General features: G+C 61.9%; 7 protein-coding genes across 7 annotated transcripts; 6 read left to right on the top strand and 1 right to left on the bottom strand.

The window, feature by feature from the left end:
- Window positions 1-7: 7 nt before the first annotated feature.
- On the top strand, window positions 8-604 carry RHTO_05853 (mitochondrial hypoxia induced protein domain protein; the record flags this gene model as incomplete). The annotated part of the gene is made up of 3 exons (XM_016419514.1): window positions 8-152; window positions 277-405; window positions 462-604. 3 exons carry the CDS (start codon window positions 8-10, stop codon window positions 602-604), a joined length of 417 nt encoding a protein of 138 aa, XP_016269720.1.
- A 456-nt stretch (window positions 605-1,060) lies between these two features.
- RHTO_05852 (uncharacterized protein) lies at window positions 1,061-2,677 on the top strand (the record flags this gene model as incomplete). Its single annotated transcript, XM_016419513.1, has 8 exons — window positions 1,061-1,107; window positions 1,166-1,394; window positions 1,477-1,597; window positions 1,682-1,783; window positions 1,841-1,950; window positions 2,014-2,249; window positions 2,316-2,490; window positions 2,573-2,677. The coding sequence occupies 8 exons, from the start codon at window positions 1,061-1,063 to the stop codon at window positions 2,675-2,677; spliced, it is 1,125 nt and encodes a 374-aa protein (XP_016269719.1).
- A 343-nt stretch (window positions 2,678-3,020) lies between these two features.
- On the top strand, window positions 3,021-4,701 carry RHTO_05851 (uncharacterized protein; the record flags this gene model as incomplete). Its single annotated transcript, XM_016419512.1, has 8 exons — window positions 3,021-3,151; window positions 3,205-3,267; window positions 3,328-3,412; window positions 3,480-3,533; window positions 3,594-3,751; window positions 3,810-4,163; window positions 4,235-4,343; window positions 4,411-4,701. 8 exons carry the CDS (start codon window positions 3,021-3,023, stop codon window positions 4,699-4,701), a joined length of 1,245 nt encoding a protein of 414 aa, XP_016269718.1.
- Window positions 4,702-5,394: 693 nt separating this feature from the next.
- RHTO_05850 (macrophage activating glycoprotein) lies at window positions 5,395-7,285 on the top strand (the record flags this gene model as incomplete). Its single annotated transcript, XM_016419511.1, has 11 exons — window positions 5,395-5,603; window positions 5,670-5,688; window positions 5,804-5,928; window positions 5,988-6,018; window positions 6,078-6,137; window positions 6,201-6,291; window positions 6,350-6,388; window positions 6,442-6,516; window positions 6,581-6,679; window positions 6,764-6,990; window positions 7,085-7,285. The coding sequence occupies 11 exons, from the start codon at window positions 5,395-5,397 to the stop codon at window positions 7,283-7,285; spliced, it is 1,176 nt and encodes a 391-aa protein (XP_016269717.1).
- A 438-nt stretch (window positions 7,286-7,723) lies between these two features.
- Window positions 7,724-11,908, top strand: RHTO_05849 (SNF2 family helicase; the record flags this gene model as incomplete). The annotated part of the gene is made up of 7 exons (XM_016419510.1): window positions 7,724-7,918; window positions 7,975-9,281; window positions 9,338-9,992; window positions 10,051-11,178; window positions 11,235-11,496; window positions 11,555-11,683; window positions 11,742-11,908. 7 exons carry the CDS (start codon window positions 7,724-7,726, stop codon window positions 11,906-11,908), a joined length of 3,843 nt encoding a protein of 1,280 aa, XP_016269716.1.
- A 233-nt stretch (window positions 11,909-12,141) lies between these two features.
- RHTO_05848 (uncharacterized protein) lies at window positions 12,142-15,247 on the bottom strand (the record flags this gene model as incomplete). Its single annotated transcript, XM_016419509.1, has 4 exons — window positions 12,142-13,841; window positions 13,901-13,998; window positions 14,058-15,042; window positions 15,169-15,247. 4 exons carry the CDS (start codon window positions 15,245-15,247, stop codon window positions 12,142-12,144), a joined length of 2,862 nt encoding a protein of 953 aa, XP_016269715.1.
- A 333-nt stretch (window positions 15,248-15,580) lies between these two features.
- Window positions 15,581-19,410, top strand: RHTO_05847 (Zn(2)-C6 fungal-type transcription factor; the record flags this gene model as incomplete). The annotated part of the gene is made up of 13 exons (XM_016419508.1): window positions 15,581-15,870; window positions 15,931-15,958; window positions 16,022-16,036; window positions 16,099-16,135; window positions 16,192-16,475; window positions 16,536-16,981; window positions 17,043-17,343; window positions 17,405-17,544; window positions 17,602-17,695; window positions 17,756-18,193; window positions 18,254-18,300; window positions 18,355-18,429; window positions 18,486-19,410. The coding sequence occupies 13 exons, from the start codon at window positions 15,581-15,583 to the stop codon at window positions 19,408-19,410; spliced, it is 3,120 nt and encodes a 1,039-aa protein (XP_016269714.1).
- Between the last annotated feature and the right edge of the window lie 47 nt (window positions 19,411-19,457).

Raw genomic sequence — 19,457 nt, 5'->3', positions numbered from 1 at the left:
CCGCATCATGCCCGCCGCATACACCCCCGACCCCGTCGTGAACCCCGAAGACCTCGCAGCAGCCGCTCCCGTACCCAGCAAGTCGCGCGAGAACCCGGGAACGTGGGTAAAGTTCTCAAAGAAGTTCAAGGAGGAACCGCTCGTCCCGATCGGTCAGTCTTGCTTGCTTCGTAGCGGTGCTGAGGGCCTCTCTGCGTTCGTAGGCGAGGGCATGATGGTCCTCCTATCTCCCCCCAGTCGAAGCGAGCTGACACCCACTCGTTCACCACGCGACAGGCTGCATCGCGACCGTTGCCGCCCTCCTCGCCGCCAGTTCCGCCCTGCAAAAGGGCAACCGAACACGATTCAACCAGTTCCTGCGGTACCGAGTCGCCGCACAAGGATTCACCGTCATCGCCGCCCTCGGTGCGTCTCCCTCGCGCCTTTCCTCCCTTCTTCAAGGCTGACCTTTCGTGACGCAGGCGGCTCGCTGTATTACCAGAGTCAGAGGAAGGCAGAACGCAAGGCTGAGGCGCTAGCGAGGCAGCAGGAGATGGAGGCGTTGGGAGCAGGGGCCCAGGCGGCGACACCTCCAGCAACGGCGGCTGCAGGACCTCAAGTCTGAGGGGGATCATTCGTTCTTTCTGCGTGAGTTTTCGCCACTTTGACCCTCCTTGCGCACGCGCTGATGAACCGTGCCGCCGTGCAGATCATCCCGACTGTACAAACTGTAGCTCTTGCAACGACTGCACATCTCGACGTCTCGCCACGGCGTTTCTCGCCCGTTGTCCGTCATCCTCAAGAGCTTCTCATGCTTTCGGCATGGAGCAGGCATTGCCTGGGTCATCCGGGCGGGAGGAGGAGCGAAGCGAGCGAGCGAGGACGAGCAGGCGAGGGAGAGTCGTCAGCGCAAGACCCGCGCTGCTGCCGTCGCTTTTTCTTCCGATGCAGTGTTCTCTGCGAAAAGACTTCGCCGAGAGTATGTTCTTCTACTCGCCCCGTCGTCGCCGCCGTTGCCCAGGTCACGTGCAGCGAATTGTTCTCATCGCCTCGCGCTGCTGCCACCCCTCTCTCTCGCGCCATGGCGTCCACCGACTCAAGTACGGCTCTATTTGAGCAAACGAAAGCGTGAGCACCTTCCAGCATACGCGCCGTTCTCCACGCTGACGCTCACCGCTCCGTGCAGCCTCCTCACCACCTTCGCCCAACATCCCCTCGAATCCACTCGCCTCGTCTCGTCCATCCCAGTCCGGGACCTCTCGCACCTCTCGCACCGCCAGAACGACACAGAGAACTATACGCGCTGGACACAGGGCGCGACGGATGTCACGGCTGTGACGGGCGTGAGTGAGGATGGGTTGGTCATGGATTCGGCCGATAGGGAGAGGATTGGGGAGGATTTGAGGTTGTTCAAGGTGTGTCGCACGCTCTCAGTATTGCCGTCGTGCTCTGCCGAAGAGAAGAGACGGCTGATCCGGCGAGCGTATCGACGAACAGGAATACATCTCGAACCTCAAGTTTGCCTACCTCGAGTCGTGCGCCAAGCTCGAGTTCGTGAACCACATTCTCGACGCCGACGGTTACAAGCCTGTCTTGAAGGAGGAGAACGACCAACTCGGTGCGTTCACGCCCGTTCGATTTTCTGTCAACTTGGTCCTCACAGGGCTGGCAAGTTGACTGATGGGTGGTTGTCGATTCATAGAGGAGAAGCGTGCGCAGGCAAAGGCGGCGTTAAAGGAGCGGAAGCAGCGCGTGAACGAGCTCGAGGCGCTCATCCGTTCCGAGGCTGAAGCGCTTGACCAGGGTGCGCCTCGCTTTCCCCTCCGACTCTAAGCGCCCGCTAAGCAGTGTTGTCTTGCAGAGCTGCAGCGACGAACGCAAGAGGCGGAGCATGCGGATCGCTTGATGAGAGAGTGCGAGGCGATGGAGACGGAGATTGCCATGTTGAAGAACAAGCGGTCTCCGACCGAGGTGCGTACTTTATGCCCTCTGTCTACCCTGACCACTCACTGAGCGACTTTGGTCGTCGCGCAGCGCCTCACGACCGACCAAATCGCCCAAACGCTCGAAGCGCAAGAACTCGAGCTAGTCCAGATCGGCCAGCGGACGAAGCAGTGCGACGACGAGATGAAGACGCTCAAGCCGCGCATCAAGGCGAGCAAGATCAGTATTGAGCGGTATTCGAACACGGCGAAGCAGTTGAGGAGGGAGCAGGAGGAGAGGGATGCGAAGGGCGTGCAGGATGAGCGGGCTGAGAAGGGATGCGAGTGGTAGGTCCACTCTCGCTCCTTTCAGCCCCGTGGTCAGCTGCTAACGGTAATTGCGTCGTTGCGCAGGGTTGACACAACCACCGCGCTGTACAAGTCCCTCCTCGGCATCCACAACGCCTACGCAGTCGGCTCGCCTCCGTCCGCACTCATCTTCGAGTACGGCAGTGCGCAGGCGGAGAAGGGAGACCTGCGGCGACTGAGCGTCGAGATGGGTCTGGATGGCAAGATGGTCGATGCGAAGGTCCGTCAGCACTCGGCCTCCTGCTGTCTCCTGGCTGCGTATCCGCAAACATGGCTGACATTGTCGGGCTCGCTGGACGCAGATCCTCGACTCGTCGGACGACATCTCGGACATCGTGCAGGCGCACCTCGCCTCGCAGGACATCCGCGCGCTCGTCCAGCAAGTCCGCACTCGCTTCGGCTGGTAACCTTCCCACATTCTCCCTCTCGTTCGCCTTTCTCTCTGTCGTTTTACGTATGCTTACGGAGCCAATTCTGGAATCTCGTCTATTCAATCGACCGCAATCGGCGAGTCCGCGGACTAGCCGACGAGGAGGAGGTCGCCCTCGTGCCGCTTTTCTGGTTCTCTCCTCTCCTCCGCCCTCACCTTCTCTTCGCTCGCTTGTCGACTCGCCCACACAAACCGATCTCCCGCCGCTCGCTTGACTGCAACTCGCTCACGCTCCCTCCCTCGCTCACTCTCGACCATATCCCGCGGATACTCCGCCCACTCTCCTTCCATTCTCCCTTCCTCCGTTCTCGACTTGGCTGATGGCGCGGCATACGGTGCTACACTTACTCACCTCGGTACTCGCCGCGACTGCTGTCTTGGCCGCACCGGCGGCGATTCGGACGCAAGCTCCTCAGGCGCGGCGTGGGCTGGAGAAGCGGGTTGACGATGTGTGAGTGCCAGAGTTCCTTCGACTGAACTTGATGCTGATGTCAGAGACCATAGGATCGTCAACATCGGAGCGGTCACGACCGTGAAGACGGTCATCAAGACTGCCGTTCCTTCGACGTAAGTTGCGGGCCAGCTGTTCCGCCGAAGTCTGGAGCTGACCTGCCCTCTCCCTCGCAGCGTCTTTGTTCCCGTCGTCGTCGATGGCGTGACGCAGACTGCGACGTCGGTCGTCAAGGTCGTCGAGGAGATCACGACCACGATGGTGAGTCTCCCACCCCTTTGCAAGCATCGACCGCAGGAGCTAAACCTCGCTCCCTCCTCCCTCGCAGACGCAGACAGCCGTCGCCACGAAGGTCATCCAAACAACCGTTGTGTCTGGCAAGGTGAGCAGCCTCATCCGAAGCGGCTGGCCTCCTACGCTTCGTTGATCGCCTTTCCTACAGACCGTCCCGGTCACTGTGACGACCACCGCATTCGACCTTCAACTCGCAACTATCACCGCCGTCCTTTCGAGCACCTCGACGCTCTATCAGCAGTCGGTCATCATCGAGACGAAGCAGGGCGAGCCGCTGCGGAAGACTGTCACGGTCGCCGCGACTCAGTGAGCTCAGCCGCGTCTCAACCGACATTCGAGTAGTGCTAATGTAGATCATTCGCAGACCCGCGGACGAGCAGCCCCAGCCTACGCAGACGAACGACCAGCAGCCCGTTCCGATCGCTTCGCACAAGAAGCCCGATGACACTGGCAATCCTGGCGCAGCCACCGTGACCCAGGGTCAGACCGGTGCAGCAAACACGGGCATCCCTACCGCTCCCGCTCCGCAGACTCTCAGCTCAGCCGCGCCAACCGATACGAGCGTCCCGGAGAACTCGCTCAACCTCAACAACACGGCTGATGCCAACTCTGGCTCGAACGCGACGCTCGACTCGAGCAACACTAACACGAACAACGTGACTGTCTCGCTCGGCGGTGGCGGAGGCATTGGCGACTGGGTTTCGGAGAACAAGACCATGTGCGCCGGCCGCCACTTTTTCGCCTTTCATTCAGTGTTGGACCTTCTGACCGTTAGATCGTACGCTTCAGCGCCATCGTCATCGGCGTCGGAGTTGCTGTTGCTCTCGTGATCGCTATCATCGCTGCGATTCTCGAGTGCGGTGGTAGCAAGAAGAGCGGCAGCGGACCCGCGACCGGCGTGAGTCTCAGCTTTCGGGCCGTCGCTCAAGGGGAAGACAGATTTCTGACGCTCTCCTTCCCTGCAGCAAACCGTGGTCGTCTCGAACCCAGCCGAGCGCGCCGTCGCCCCCCAACCCGTCGCCAACTCGCTCGCCCGTCCTTCTCGCCGCCGCTACGCCCCAGTCGGCAACGGCGAGTCGAGCGATATGAGCGAGTCGAGCGAGGACGAGAAGCGGTCGTATGGCCGGAACAGCAGGATGGGGTCGATTGCTTCGAATGCGTCGGGGCGGAGCCAGGGCAGTCAGGTAGGGTATGCCGAGGCTAGCTTGGGACGGTCGTCGAGCAGGGCCAGCAGTCGCTCGCGGCCGAGGATGTGAGTGGAGGAGGCGGACTTGGGTGTCGAGAGGAGACGCGCGAAAGGAGTCGAGCGGGATCCGCCACGGTGTCGTTGGCGAGACGGCGGGATGGACCATGACTAGAGACTAATACTGTGCTACTTGACGCATGTAATGACCTGGCTTGTTGCGGCGCAGCGCGGGAAAGCGTCGAGCAGGCGAATTTTGCGAAGGCCGAGGAGGTGTCGCTCGCTCGCTTGCTTCACAAGACGCTGCTTCGGCGCTGTGTGGCTTATTCAGCTTCGGTAGGGCTGTCTCTAGAGAAGCACGACTGTCGGCAACGCCACGAACCTGCACTTCTCCTCCTCCACCTCCCCTCTCTCCGTTCCGGCTTGCTGTTTCCTCTTCGCTTCGCTGTTCGGGCGCTCGCATTCAACGACAGGAGACGTCAGTCCAGCAGCGTATAGGGGACCCCGTTTCCTCCCCGCGACGCGCTAAAGTTCCCGGTCGCGCTCGCAACGGTTCGTGTCCATCATCGCAGCTCCTCTTCCTCCTCCTCTTCCCCTCCTGCTGTGTACGGCTCGTCTGCTTCTGCTGCTTCTTCACTCGTCCGCCAGTCCCCTCGACGCCTAATTCGCCCCACTCGCTTGCAGCACCGCCCCTCCGACTCGCAACTTTCGCAGCGAGAGGCCTCTTCACTCTCGCACGCCCTCCGTTCCGACGCGAACGACGACGATGAGGACCACACTCGCACTCGCAACCGCCGCGTGCGCGTTGGCGGGCAGCTCGCTCGTGGCCGCCTCGTCCGGTTCGACCATCACCGCCGCGCCTTCGTCAACTCAGATCGCAAAGGCAGTCAAGCGACAGGCTGCTGGGTCGCAGAAGCCGTTGACACAGTACACGTACTCGTACTCGGCCGTACCGTACCAGGTTCTCCCCGCTGCGTGAGTCTGCCATTTCGAAGTTCGAGGCGCCTGGCTGACCGTTTGGTGTCTTCCTCGTTCTTGCAGTGAGGGACGTGGTCCTCAGGTGCGTAGAAGGGTGCCAGGCTGGGCGCGGACAACTCGCTGACCTCGAGACCACCCCCCACCCTCGATGCATATTGTCGGGCCTCCTCTCTGCGCCGCTCGCCTCCGCGATACAGTCCGGTTACAACATCTGTAACTCGACGACGTCGGGGCCCGACTCGCGGTGTCAGACCATGATCGCTAATAACGCCAGCGACTTCTGTCTCTGGGGCAGTCCGACCATGAGTGCGAACGGCACGATGTGCGTTGCGCTCCGACGAGCAGGATCAGCTGTCGTTACTGACGGGCTAAGTGATGCAGCGGAGATGACGAGGCTGCCGTTGTCGCCTACGTGAGTTTCTCCTCGAGCGAGTTCCTCGGACTTGCCGCTGACTCACCTTTCCCCGGCAGTGTACGAACGACCAGCACGGTGCTCGCGTTATCCCCGCTGGCGCGATCACTGGCTTGCAGGTGAGTGAGAGGGGTACTACACTTCTTTGGCGAGATGCTCGCTGACAATCGCGCTTCCCGCAGGTCATGCACACGTCCGCCTACATCCAGTGGACCGGACACATCAACATGTCGGCTCTGAACTTGCAGGAGAACGACACTGGAGGCGAGCTGGGTGCGTTGAGGAGCGAGCGCTCGAAGTCGAATCCGACTAACCTTCTCGTGACGTGCAGACCCGCACGGTGCAGACCTCGCTGGGAACCCTCTTGGAGGTGCGCCGAGCCATCTCGGACGACGTACCGATTCTTACGCATCACGCTCGCAGGACTCGTCTACTCGAACCAGCTTCCCGGCGGCAACAACCAGACCGAGGTTCAGGCTGTCGAGTGGAACAACTTCAGTGGGTCGCGCACCTCTCTCACATCGCATACGAGACGGGACTGATGCAGGATTGGGCGAAACAGTCGGAGCGGGCGTCTTCTGCCTGAAGCTGTGCTTCGACAACACCCAGAAGGAGCCGTTCTATTGCCAGAACAAGTTCGACTTGTTGGGCTGTTCCTACAGTGCGTTCTTAATGCGCCTTTGCGAGCTCTGAGCCGTCGCTGACGCCCTTCCGAGTTGTCATTGACGCCCTTCCCGCCCCGCAGACATGCCCGCATCTTACCAGGACAACGTCTTTCTCGAATGCGACGGCGACTTGCAGGACCCCGTCGGCATCTACACTGGCACGAACGGACAGACGACGACGTGGTCGCAGCCCGAGTCGCTCGCTGGGACGCAGTCGTTGCCCTGGACGCCGCGCGTTCCGGCTTCGTCGAACTGCAAAACGTATCAGTCGACCGAGCTCTTCCCGGCGACGGCTCTGGGTTACCAGGTAAGGGTGTGACGTGCTTCTGCTGCTCGTCGACCGACACGCACGTCGCTGCTTTAGAATGCGAAGGCTGACTGCGTTTCGACGCCGCCCGCAGTCCACGTCCGCCCCGACTGCCACTTCCGCCGGCTCGTCTGGCGCCAAGTCAGGCTCGAACAGCGGCTCGTCGGGACCGAGCGCGACCGCCGCCGGCTCAAACAGCTCGTCGAACAAGACCAACAACGGCGACATCGTCGCTGCTTCCGTCTCGCTCTCAGTCCTCGCCATGCTCGTTGGCAGCATCGTCGCGCTCGCCTAGACGTCTTTCGTTCCCTCCTTTGCCCCACCCCTTAGACCGAATCGTCCTCTCATTTCGCATTTGTAGCATTGCTTTGCGTCTTATTCCTCGTCCGCGCAGTGCGCCAATAGACACTTTCGTTCATTTTGCCAGTCTTTACGCTTCGCGAGTCGAGATGTATGCGGACTTCGAGGAAGTGGAGCGGCAGGCAAGACGAATGCTTGTTCACGCCGTCCACGCTGCTCTTCTTGGTTCGCTTGCTTCTTGACCGGTCACAGCGCTTGTGTTGCTACCGACTCGCATAAACCCACTGCCGCCGAACCCGCCAGACGACCTCCCGCATCTTCATCGCTTTCCGAGCTAGTCGAGACTGTGAACAACGAGTACACCAGAAAGGGGCAGGCAGGCACGTTGGTCGTGAAGGGACAGGCTAAGAGGAACCTGGCGACGAAGGAGACCATGTCTCTTGCCTCGCTTGAGGAGATGAAGCCGTCTCTCCCTTCGCCTAAGCAGGAGGACGAGGAGCGCGGCGTCATGCGGGAGGAAGTGGTGTATGATGATGCGAAAGAACTTGAGGACTGGAACGAGTCCCGCGGAAGGTCACGAGCGGCAGAGAAGGGCAAGGCGGCCGCGGTTGACCTTGACGAGCACGAGGTGCGGTCGAATGGCTCGCTGTCAAGGCCAAGCGCACTGACAGCTTCGCTTTACAGGTCAAACCGCAAGCTTTCAAGCGAGAGGCTACAGCGATCCCCGCCAACCGAGTCCCCAACGACATCACCTTCCTCACGCCCGTCCCGACCCCCATTGGCGGATCCTCCTCCGCTTCTCTTCCCTTCGCCAGCACATCATCCGCCATCTTTCCCTTCGAACGCCCCGTCTCTCCTTCTCCTTCCCGAGCTCCGCTTGCGCCCAGCCGCCCTCCAGCTCCGACTAGTCCTTCACGACACGCCCCGCGTGTTCCTCTTCCGCTCGACCGCTTGATCCCAGCCGGTACGATCCTCCTCAGAGATCACCAGCTTGTATCGAACGATCTGGACGTCGCCGAAGACGGATGGCTCGCGTTTGCGCGGGACAGCGTTCAGCCTGCCTCGCGAGCAGCTGAGCCAGCCGACGAAGCCCAACCCGTCCAACCTCCTGCGGCCCGGCGAAAGTCGCCTACCAAAGCGCGAGCCGGGCAGAAGAGGCGGGCTTCGATTTTGGCAGGTCAGCCGGCGAGGAAGAAGGCGAAGATTGGGGGGACTGCCGTGATTGACTCGCTGGCGAGCATGTCAGCCGCCCTGGCATGTACTTGCACGATGCATGTCTCAAGTGCGGATGTCGTCGTCCGCATTTACCTCGTCCCGCAGGATCTGCCGGAGCTGCGCGATCTTGCTTATTCGCGTGGTAAGACGAAGCGGCCTGCCGGAGTGACGGTCCTGAATGTCTTGCAAGCAGTGCGGGTCAGTGAGGAAGAATGGATGGGGGTTCCGCAGGAGGGCGACGTGCCGAGCCTGATGGAGGAGGAGGACCGGCGATCGCTGCTGGAGGTGTACCGCGACATCGAGTCTCCCGCTCACGACGAGTCCTTCCTCGGACAAGTTGATGCGCCAGACGACGTCAAGTCCCGCCTCGCCTGGTCTCTGACAGAAAACCCCTCCGGCATCACCACCACCCTCTTCCCCTACCAACGCGCCACGCTCGCCAAGATGCTCACGCGAGAGCTTGCGCCGCAAGACGTCCCTCACCCAGCTTTTATCGCGCGATCGACTAGCCTCGGTACCGAACGACGCGACTTCTGGGTTTCGGTAGACGGATCCGTCCGTCGCAAGCCGACTGTCGTTCGCGAGCCGCAAGGTGGGATCCTCGCCGAAGACATGGGCGTCGGCAAGACGCTCATCATCCTCTCGCTCGTCATGTCGACGCTCAGCGAGCTTCCCTCCGTCGACGGCTTCTCGAGCTACCTCGACAGCTCGCAACCTTCGCCTTCGCCCGTCCTCCTCACCGCGCTCTCGAGGGACTACCCCTTCAAGGCCGAAATGTGAGTGCCTGCACGGTCATTTGCATCCGTACTGTTGCTCACCCTTGCCATCGCAGCGAGGAACAGAAGAAGCTCAAGCCTCGCACGCTCCAGCTACTCCCCGGCGTTGAACTCGACGTTCGGGAACAGCTCGACTACGAAGCGGCTCTCGCCGCACAGGAGGCGGAGGACGCGAGGATTCCCGACCTACCCTTCCCCTCGCTACGCTCCCTCGCCGCGCACATCGTCAAGACTTCGGCGCACCCGAACCGCTACCCGCATTTCGGCGAAATCGAAGACCAACATCCCCTGCCCGAAGCCCTCTTCAACCTCCTCCACGATTCGCCTCCTTACTACCGCCTCTACCCCAGCCTCGCTCAGCAGAACAGCCGCGAAGGACGAAGGGGCAATCTCAAGCCGCAGCAGATCTTCGTAGCGGCCACGACTCTCGTCGTCGTCCCGACCGACCTCGTCCGACAATGGCGCGAGCAGATCAAGGAGCACGTCGTGCCAAAGGCTCTCCGCTACATTGTCTTGCGGACTGCCAAGGACAAGTTCCCGACGGCCGCCGCGATGGCGCAGCAGGACCTCATCCTGATGAGCGTCAAGAGGTTCAGTGATGCAGCAGACGCCGAGGAGACGGCTCTGCGGCATGTGCATTGGAAGCGGCTCGTCATCGACGAAGGGCACGTCTTGGCGAACGGTACGAGGATGCGCAAGCTGGCAGAGGAGGTACGTAAAGCAGCCGCTCGGTAGACTGTCATCTCGCGCTGACGATGACTCCGCACAGCTCCGCTGCGAGTCGCGTTGGGCCGTCTCGGGCACGCCCTCGACGAATCTCCGCGTCGTGCAGGAGGAGGAGGAGGTCGCCTTGTTCACCTCGCCGTCCGCTGCAGGCGGCGACCGCACCGACATTGACCGCCTCGGCCAGCTTTTCTCCCGCTTCAACCAGCACGACGCCTTCCCGAAGCACGACTCGCTCCGCAAGCTCTGCCAGACGCACGTCTATGGCGGCGGTGAGCGAGCTGCTCGACTTGCGGCAGTCTTCGACCGCTCCGTCGTTCGCCATCACCCGAAGTACATCAAGGACTCGTTCAAATTGCCCAAGCTCTCCAAGCGGATCGTGCAAATCCCGCTTGAGGAGGCTGAGCGCCGCGTCTACAACGTTCTCATCGCCTTCTTCGCCTCGAACGCCATCACTTCGCAGCGTGTGGACGTCGACTACCTCTTCCACCCTTCCAAGCGCGCCCATCTCGAGCAGCTCATGGACAACTTGTCGACCTCGACGACGTTCTTCGGTTCCTACGAGTTTGTGGTCTTGGTCCACGAGGCGCGCAACTTTGCCAAGAAGATGCTCGACAGTCCGAAGAGCGATGCATGGACGGAGGAGGAGCGTGCCATGGAGCGCAAAGTGCTCGAAGTCTTCCAGGAGGCGCTGGATGATCCTGAGACCATCTTGACGGCCGGCACGCCATCCGTCGCATTTGAGGTGACTGGTCTCGATGACGAGCTCGTGGCAACGTTCCGAGGTCTCAAGGCCATCAACAACCCTCGGGGTCGCACTCTTGTCCCGCTGCCCGAGCTCGTCCGAATGCGCGTCGACTTGGACGAGCTCCGGCGAGTCGATGTGAAGGCGTGGGAGGACGACGAGGAGCTTGTGGAGGAGCTGATCACGTTCGAGGAGAAGAGGAAGAGGCTGGATGCTGCGCCTAAGCCGAAGAAGAAGGAGAAGGATCAGCAGCAGGCGAATCCTGAGGAGGAGGAGCCGCCGCTCTTCAAGAAGCGCTCGAAGAACGACCAGACTCCGCTCGCCCCCTTCCCTGCCGACTCCATCTTCCGCAACATTGGCCTCGTCCGCACGACCTCGTCGAAGATCAACCACATCATCCGCGAGATGCGCGAGCATCCTGACGACAAGGTGCGTTTGAGTCCTTTCGCTTCGTTCGCGATGGACACTGACATTCCGTCCCGCAGTTCATCATCTTCTCATCGTCGAACGTCGACATCGTCTTCGCCAACTTGTCTGAAGCGCTCGACATTCTCGGCATCCGTCATCTTGTCTTTGCCGGTTCTCACGCTCGTTCGGGCGATCGCGGTGAGAAGGCACAGCGCTTCAATTCGACTACGGCTCGCGAGTGTCAGGCTATCCTCGTCGACGCCAAGCTTGGAGGACGCGGCTTCGGTCTCACCGCAGCTTGCCGCATCATCGCCGTTGAGCCTATCTGGAAACCGGATCGTGCGTCGAGCTTCCTGTCCCGAAGCGACTCATCTCGCTGACATCGCTTCTCTGGCAGTCGAGGTCCAGGCGGAGAAGCGTGCGCATCGTCTCGGCCAGACCAAGCCTGTCGACATGCAGATCCTCGTCGTCGCAAGCAGCTTCGAGGATGCCATGCTTAGCCGTCGAGCGCAAGTCGCTCCCGCAGGTGAGCCCTCTCTCGCCCACTCAGGCCGGCGAACCCGTTCTGACGAGTCTTGCATCAGACTTTGGCAAAAAGGTCAAGGCGCCTCAGCAGGACGACCAGCTCCGTAGCCTGCTCCAGCGCGCTAAATACCTCGAGCCAGACGAGAAGGCGCGCGACGGCGGCATTGTGTCAGCAGCACTCGACCCGCCCATTATCTTCGGGTCTTCTTCCTTTCAGTCGGACTAACAAGTGGTCTCTTCTTGTTGCTTGTAGCCATACTGCCATGCCTACTCTGATTCAGCACTGGACAGCGAGAGGAACACTAGGCTACTTTTCCGCTGGGAAGGCATACAGGCGAAGGTTAGGGACGGGCTACAGACGAAAGGCAAGAGTCAACAAGAACACAAATGAAGGCGGAGAGACGGGCTCTACAGGTCTCTCCGATGCTGGGGTACAGAGACAGATACTCCCCCTCCCATTCACGTCCAGCTCTTCCCCCACTCGACATCGCCAGGCGCCTTCTCTCCCGGCTTCTCCATGCTCCGCCTCTCGCGCTCCTTACGCCCGCCGTTGACCCCGAGCACGCCCCACTTGTGCCGCTTGTCCTTGACGGGCGGCGGAGAAGGCGGCGTCACGAACGAGTTGAAAGAGAGGCTCGATGTCGGGCGGGACGGCGGTGGGTCGAGACGAGAGTTGCTTGACTGCCTGGAAGCCGATGAGTGCGTGTCGAGCGGAGCTGACCGCGTACTCTGCCGATCGACTGAGAGAGCAGAATCGGTCGAGCGTTGGTGGCGTAGCTGGCGATGACTAGGGCTCGGAAGGACGGAAGTCGCGGGAGATGGCGCGGCGGAGGTAGAGGTAGAGCCCGCAGAGGAAGAGGCGGAGGTCGACTGGTCACCCCACCGAACTGAGAGCGGCTTCGCCGAGTTGGCGACAGAAGAATGAGCCGATGAGGACGGTGAGGGTGGCTTCGGACGCATCGTGGCTCGTGATGTGAGTGCTGGCGACGAGTCGGTGCGAGGGAAAGGGATCTGCGGTGTCGGCGGCTGTACCTCGACTGACGGTCCCGGCGGATGACTCCTGCCTTTCGCGCTCGCCGCCCGCCCGTCGCGCCCATCTCCATCGTCCGATGAGCTCGTATCGCCGTCCAGCGCATCATACGTGCACTGCTGTTCACCTCGCGCAACGCCGATCTCGTAAGTCACATCGCGCACGAGCTTCGCCCGCTCGTCCTGCTTCTTCCGCACAGACGGCGCCTCGACCTGGGCATACGTCGCGCCAATCGGGGTTGGCGGGTCCTCGCGCGCGGAAGGGAACGTCGGAAGAGCGGCAACGCCCGCAGGACTGACGACTTCCTGAAGATCCTTCTCCTTCTCCTTGTTGTTCGAGCCAGAGACGGACCGCATCGACCACGCTCGAGACGGCACGCGCTTGCCCTCCTCCTTCTCCTTCGGCGCACCCTTCTTCCCCTTGAAGCGATCGAAGCCAAAGTGGTGGCTGTTGATGCCGAGATGGTGGTGATGCTTCGCATCGCCTTGCGGGTATTCGAACGGCGCGCCGAGCCGGCCTGTCGGCGTCGACGTCCCGCTCATCCTTCCTCCTCCCTCGGTATCGCTGCGCTCGACCGCCCAACTCGGTCGAGTCGAGTAAGTAGGCCTAGCAGGCCGATTGAAGATGGCGTCAATCACGTCGGTCGCCGAGCGGTCCGTCGCAGTCCCTGTGCTCGCTCCGACACCCGTCTCGAACGGCGCGGCCGATCCAGCTGTAGAGTAGGCGAAAGCGCCGACAACGCTCGATCGAGGGGGATGCCACCCGCCCTTCTTGTGGTCCTTGTCCTTCCCTCGTCCTTTTGCCTTCTTGCTCACGTTCCGCCCGCCAGGAGTTGAGATCGAGAGCGCCGAGCCGGCGGAGGTCGAAGCAGACGAGCCACTTCCCTGCCGACTGGCCGAGCCGGGCACCGCAAGACGGTCACTGGCTGGACCTTGTCGAGACGAGGTGCGAGACATCTCGGGCGAGCCGGCGCCGTTCTGGAGACTCGAAGAGCCGGCGGACGAGACCGAGTTGGTGCGACGGAGGGAGAAGCGCGAGGCGGATGTCGAGGTGGTCGAGGAAGAGGTGCGTGGTCGGCCGTTCGGGGTCGATGCGCCGTTGAGGTTGGTCGCGGAAGATTTATGGTTCACTGAAAGGGGGTGTATGTCAGCGGCTAGCTCGCCGTGGCAGAAAGAAGACTCGGCGCACAGGAAAGAGTTGAGCGACTAGCAGGCGAGTTGGTCGTCGAGACGAGACCCTTCGCAGCAGGCGAGCCAGTCGCGATTTGCGCTGATCGTGGTATAGGACTGAGAGATGGTCGAAAGGGTCAGCTTCGATGACTTGGTGAGGAGAAGGGTGCGCTTACGCGACAAAGTTCCGCTCGCCATCAAGCCACTCCATCTTGACGGAAACCCGCAGCACCGCATTGCTCTTGCATCCCTGCAAGAGGTACCGCCTCGGCTTGGCCCCGTCCGCCGCTGCCCCATTCGGCTTCGCAAACTGGCTCAAGTCGAGGATGACCTCTCCCAGCCGTTCCTCCTCGCGCTTGCCGTCCTCGAGTACGACTTCCTGCTTGATCGCGAACCGAACAGGCGAGGTCTGCAACTCGTACTTGCCGCCGCCGACCGCTCGAAGGGTGACGAGTACGGGGCAGGTGATTTCACGATTGAAGGTGGCCGTGTGCGAGCGGAGCGGGACGAAGGTCGTCGTGCCTTTCGGTTCGGGACGGTGGGCGATGGCGGTTGGGCCGGAGACATTGCGGGAACTCGAGCCGGAGGGAGGGGAAGTGTGCGGCATGGAGGAAAGGTCGCCTGCGCCTCGCCGTCGCATCAGGTCTGGTCCGTCGGGTGAGGCAGGATGACTATCGTGAGGCGTTCCGTTGCCGGACCGCGAGCCAGAAGGGGGCGAAGTGTAGAGCGTCTCGTGCCCGTCCTTCGAGAACGGCGAGGTGAAAGCCATTCCGCCGCCGTCACGCGAAGTCGAGCGCGAGCGAGGGTCCTGGTCAGGGCTGACAGGCGGAGTGTTGCCTCGCGAGAGAGGTCTCCCGCCTGTTGCTGTCCGCGCATCATCGCCCTCTTCAGACGACCAGGCCATCCCGAGCGGCGACCCGCTCCTCGACCTCGACAGTTCCCCCTCCTTCTCTGTCACGCCTCCATCCGACGTTGAAGCCGACGATCCCTGCGAGCTAGAGAGCGCGGCTGTCCTCGGATGGAGGAACCGCCTGCTCGCCTCTGCGAACCCAGCGGCCGCACGCGCCGAGTGATGCGAGTTGGCGGGGTCGTCGAGTGCGGACGAGTGCGTCGCGCCTTTGAACTTCCACTTGATGCGGAATTTGGCGTTCAGGAGCGGGACTAGAAGCGAGTTGGCGAGACCGAGGGTGTGTGGGAGGGGTTCGGGAAGCGGAGGCGGGAGCGGAGTACAGCCGTCAGCTCGCGGCTCGTTGGCGGGATTGGGCAGTCCAGCAGGAATGTACACACCTTGGACGAGCTCATGGACAGTCACCGTCGCAAGGAACGTCGCCGTCTTGCTGAACCCGAGCGTCTCGCCGATACGCATCGTTTGGCGAGGCGGTGGTAGCGGGCGACGCGGTTCTGGCGGGTGAGAGAGCGAGATCTAGCTTTGTAGCGAGTCCTAGCGCGTAGCAGCGTCCATCTTGGCGCAGTCTGAGCGTGTGAGCGCGATGCGAGCGGGTCAAGGTCGGATTGCGTCGAGATGAGATGAGAGGCGTACACACAAGGTTAATTCGCAGCGTATTCGTGTGTGAAGGGTACTTCCTAACAAGACTATCCCGGTCATCACAGCTGCACAGGATGCCGTCGTCGAGGAGGTCGCTCCCCTTCTCCTGTTCCTCATCGTCGACTTTGCTGTTCTCGCTCAGGCTGGCCCGCTATGGACAGCATTCCACGCACGCTAGACTTTCCCACGCAGTCAGCCAGCTCGACCCCGCAACCGCACCCTCTGCCGGCGCCGACCGCCTCGACCAGCTCCGTGATTCCTACGAAGCGGAAAGTCGACGCCGCAACTCCGCCTGCGGGCAAGGCAAAGGGCAAAGGGAAGGCTGCAGCGACTACAGGAGCGGACGGGATTGCAGGCGAGGAAGACGAGCTGGATGAGGACGGGCAGGACGGCGCGGACGGCGAGGGAGGTGGGGAGGGCAGACCGAAGAAGCGCAGGAACAGGTGAGCGGGCGGTCGCTTTGGGAGAGTCAAGGAGAGGCTAATTGAAGAATGGACACGCAGGATGGCCCTCTCGTGCAAGGAGTGCAAGGTGCGTGCGACTTCGGATCCTCCCGATCCCTCGTGCTAACCGCTGTCGAGCCGTCGGACGTAGAGGCGCAAGATCAAGGTCCGCAAAGTATCCTCTCGAGGCGCCTGACATGTCCCGCTGACACGGAACGGGACTTGCAGTGCGACAGGGTGATGCCAATTTGCGGCAATTGCACCAGTTCGTCCCTACCCTCCTCTTGCAACCCTTCCGAGGGCTGACGCAACATCTCGCAGAGCGCGGCAAACCATCCGAATGCGCTTGGGACGTCCTCCAACCCGCCAACGACGTCTACCTCCCCCCGAACCTCGCACGAACAAGCGACCTCGAAGCGCTCGCGGCTCGTCTCGCGCACGTCGAGAAGTATCTCCGCACCTTACCACCTAATCTTGCACCGTTCCGACCGCTGGATATCGTGCCAGTTGTGCCGAAGGATAGGCCGGGCGAGGTGAGCGACGCAAGGGGCGGAGGGAAGAAGAGGAAGATGATTGGAGCATTGGACGACGAGGCTTTCTCCGATGTGCGTCTCTCTCTCTCTGAGTCATTCATATTGGCTCGCTGACGGTGCTGTCGCGCACAGACGGAAGACGCTGCCGTTCAGCTCGAGAACGGAGTGTTCCGCCCGACAGAGGCCGCCTCAACGGGTCTCGCGACGTCGCTCGTGGCACCGACGCGTCCAAACGGCCTCATGCCTTCGCCTCAGCCGCCCTCTTTGATGCGCGCCACCTCGAACCCCGCCGCTGCGACCCTCTCCTCCGCCACCTCACGCTTCGGCGCTCCGCAAGTCGAGCTAACCAAAGCTCTGACCAGCATCGTCTCCCCGCCCGTTCATCCCGTCAGCACCCCCTCCCTCCTCGCCCACCTACCAGTCGACTTCGACGCGACGCCTGAAGAGGTCGCCCAGGCGAGGGCGGACGAGATTGACAGGATCATGAGAACACTGCCGGGCAGGGACGCAATCGGTTATCTCGTCGAGCGCTACTTCGATAATGTCGCGTGGCTCTTCCACCACTTGCATGCTCCTTCGTACGTTCGCCCTCCAAGAGTCCCTTCGCTAACCGCTACTGACTCCCTCTCGCTTCCACAGCTTCCGCGCCGAAGTCGAAGCCTTCCATACGATATGCGACCAGAATCGCCAGCACTCAATCGACCTTCCCTGGCTCGCGCTCCTCCTGATGGTCCTCTCCCTCGCCCTCGACTCGCTCCATCACTCCCGCTCGCCTCTCGCGCTCGACCCGACTCGCACGATGATTGAGGAGAATGATAAGCCGCTTGAGGCGTATGGAGAGGAGACTCTGAAGAAGATGCCGGAACGGTGGTTTGGCGCGAGCGTGAGGGCGTTGAGATTGGCGGAGTTCGAGACCGTGCCGCGCATTCGGTCGATCCAGGTGCGCATCAGCGGTCCCTCAATCGGCAGAATAACTCGCTGACTCGACGATCACGCCGCAGACGATTATCCTATACACGCAGTACCTCCAGCTATCTTCTGCCGACCGAGGCGAACCATCGCAGCGGGTCGTCTGGCTCTCATCTGCGATCCGGCTCGCGCAGGTCCTGAAGCTCCACCAGCTTGGTTCGAACCCCGAAACGTGAGTTGCCCGTCCCTCCGCCTCAGAGCGCTGCTGACCACGATACGTCGCGGTCAGCATGCCGCCGGACGACCCGGCTTTTCCGCCTGGCAAGAACTCGATCAAGCGAGAGATGGCGAAGCGGTTGTGGGCCGTATTGGTCTACCAAGACGTGCGCCAAAGTCTCGCTTCTTTCGCCCAGCCCACTGATTGATCCGGATTGACCGCGCAGTGGCTCTTCGCGACTCGCGTCAACCTTTACTACACCATCTCGCCGCTGCACTGCGACACCGACGACCCTCTCAACGTCAACGACGCCGACCTCTCTCCTTCCAAGACTGCCCTCACTCCCGCCCCTTCAACCGTCCTGACCGACTCTTCCGCCGACCGCGTCCGCATCTCCACAGCCCGCCAAGCGCGCGCAGTCTTCGACCGCACCGTTCTCGTCAAGGACTACTCAGCCCAAACGATCGCCGACCTCGACGCCGGATTCCGCCTTATTCTCGATGAATTGCCCGAGCGCTGGACGCTCGCAGCGGACGAGCATGAGCAGCCGATGTTGCGCTTCCAGAGGCACTTTGTTCTCGAGGGCTTGCATAATCGGATCTTCAGGCTGCACAGGCCTGTATTCAGCAAGGCGCAGAAGAACCCGGCCCTCAAGTTCTCGGCGGTACGTGGCCGGACACCTCGGCTCAGATAGAGCGTGACACTGACATCAGTGCGCTCGCAGGACGCATGCTTGAAGTCGGCTCGCGCAGTCGTCGTCTCGACGCACAAGTGAGTGCCGCCTTTTCACCGCGCTCGGGACGGAAGCTAACGTTCCAACCGCAGCATCCGCGACGCCGTCTCCGACGTTCCCTACACCTACACACACGTTCTCGGTGCCGCTCTCGTCCTCTTTCAGGAGTAAGTAAGCAAGGATCATGCTTCGTCGGGCGATGGCTAATGCAGGCACCCAACAGCATCTTCCAAGCGATCAAGCACGACCTCTCGACCATCGAGATCGAGTCGAAGATGTCGACCCTGCAGCTCGCGCTCGAGATCTTCTCCGCGAAGCCAAGTTCGCCCTCGCTCGCCGCTCACGTCCCGCAAGGCCACAAGATTCTGTCGGGCTTGCTGAGGGAGGTTGAGCGTCGTCGGGCGAATAGAGCGGCCAAGGCACTGATTCGAGCGGCGGCTGCGACTGCAGGCGAGAACGGCGAAGCAGTCGAGCCGCTTGAGGACGATGAGGAGGAAGAGTCGTTCTCGGACGTCCTTGCGCGCATCCAGCGAAGCCTCACGGCGGACTCAGCGCCGCACCGTGGCACTCCGCCTCCGACGCGCAACATTCCGAGCAAGGTGCGAGGCGATGCTGCTGGAGCTCAGAACCGCTCGTCAGCAGATGGTCCAACCTCTTGGCAGCAGACGGCTGGCGGTGCTCCTCTCGATCCCGCCCTTTCGTCAGCGAGTACAAGTCTTCCGCCAGTGCCGGCCGACCTCTCGTCCTCCCTCTTCCCGCCGACCTCGACTGCCCTCTCCTTCCCGCTCGGTAGCGATTTCGACCCAGAACCCTGGCCCTTCCCCGCACCTGACCCGTCGGCAAACCACCTCTCGCTTTTCGCCGCCGTCGACCCGGACATCTCGTTCGACCTTGGCGGCTTCAGCGGCTTCGGCAGCCAGTTTCCGAGCGGGAGCGGCCTCGACTTCGGCGCGACGAACGGCAATGCACTCGGCGACGACTTGTTGACGGGTTTCGTAGGAGGGGTGAACGGCGGAGGGACGAGCGCGGCAGGCGTTGCGGCAACTTCGTCGGCTTGGACTGCGCCAGACGCCGCCGCCGGTACGAGGGAGATGACGGACGCGGAGGCAGCCGCAGCGTACTGGGGAACGGCGGGCCGTACCGCTTGAAGGTTGTCGCGCAATGCTATCGATCCTGGAGCTCGCTTTTATCGCTT

The sequence above is a fragment of the Rhodotorula toruloides genome (genome assembly GCF_000320785.1).
Source record: "Rhodotorula toruloides NP11 unplaced genomic scaffold Scaffold37, whole genome shotgun sequence".
Taxonomy (NCBI): Eukaryota; Fungi; Basidiomycota; class Microbotryomycetes; order Sporidiobolales; family Sporidiobolaceae; genus Rhodotorula; species Rhodotorula toruloides.
This window is presented reverse-complemented; position numbering and strand designations above follow the sequence as displayed.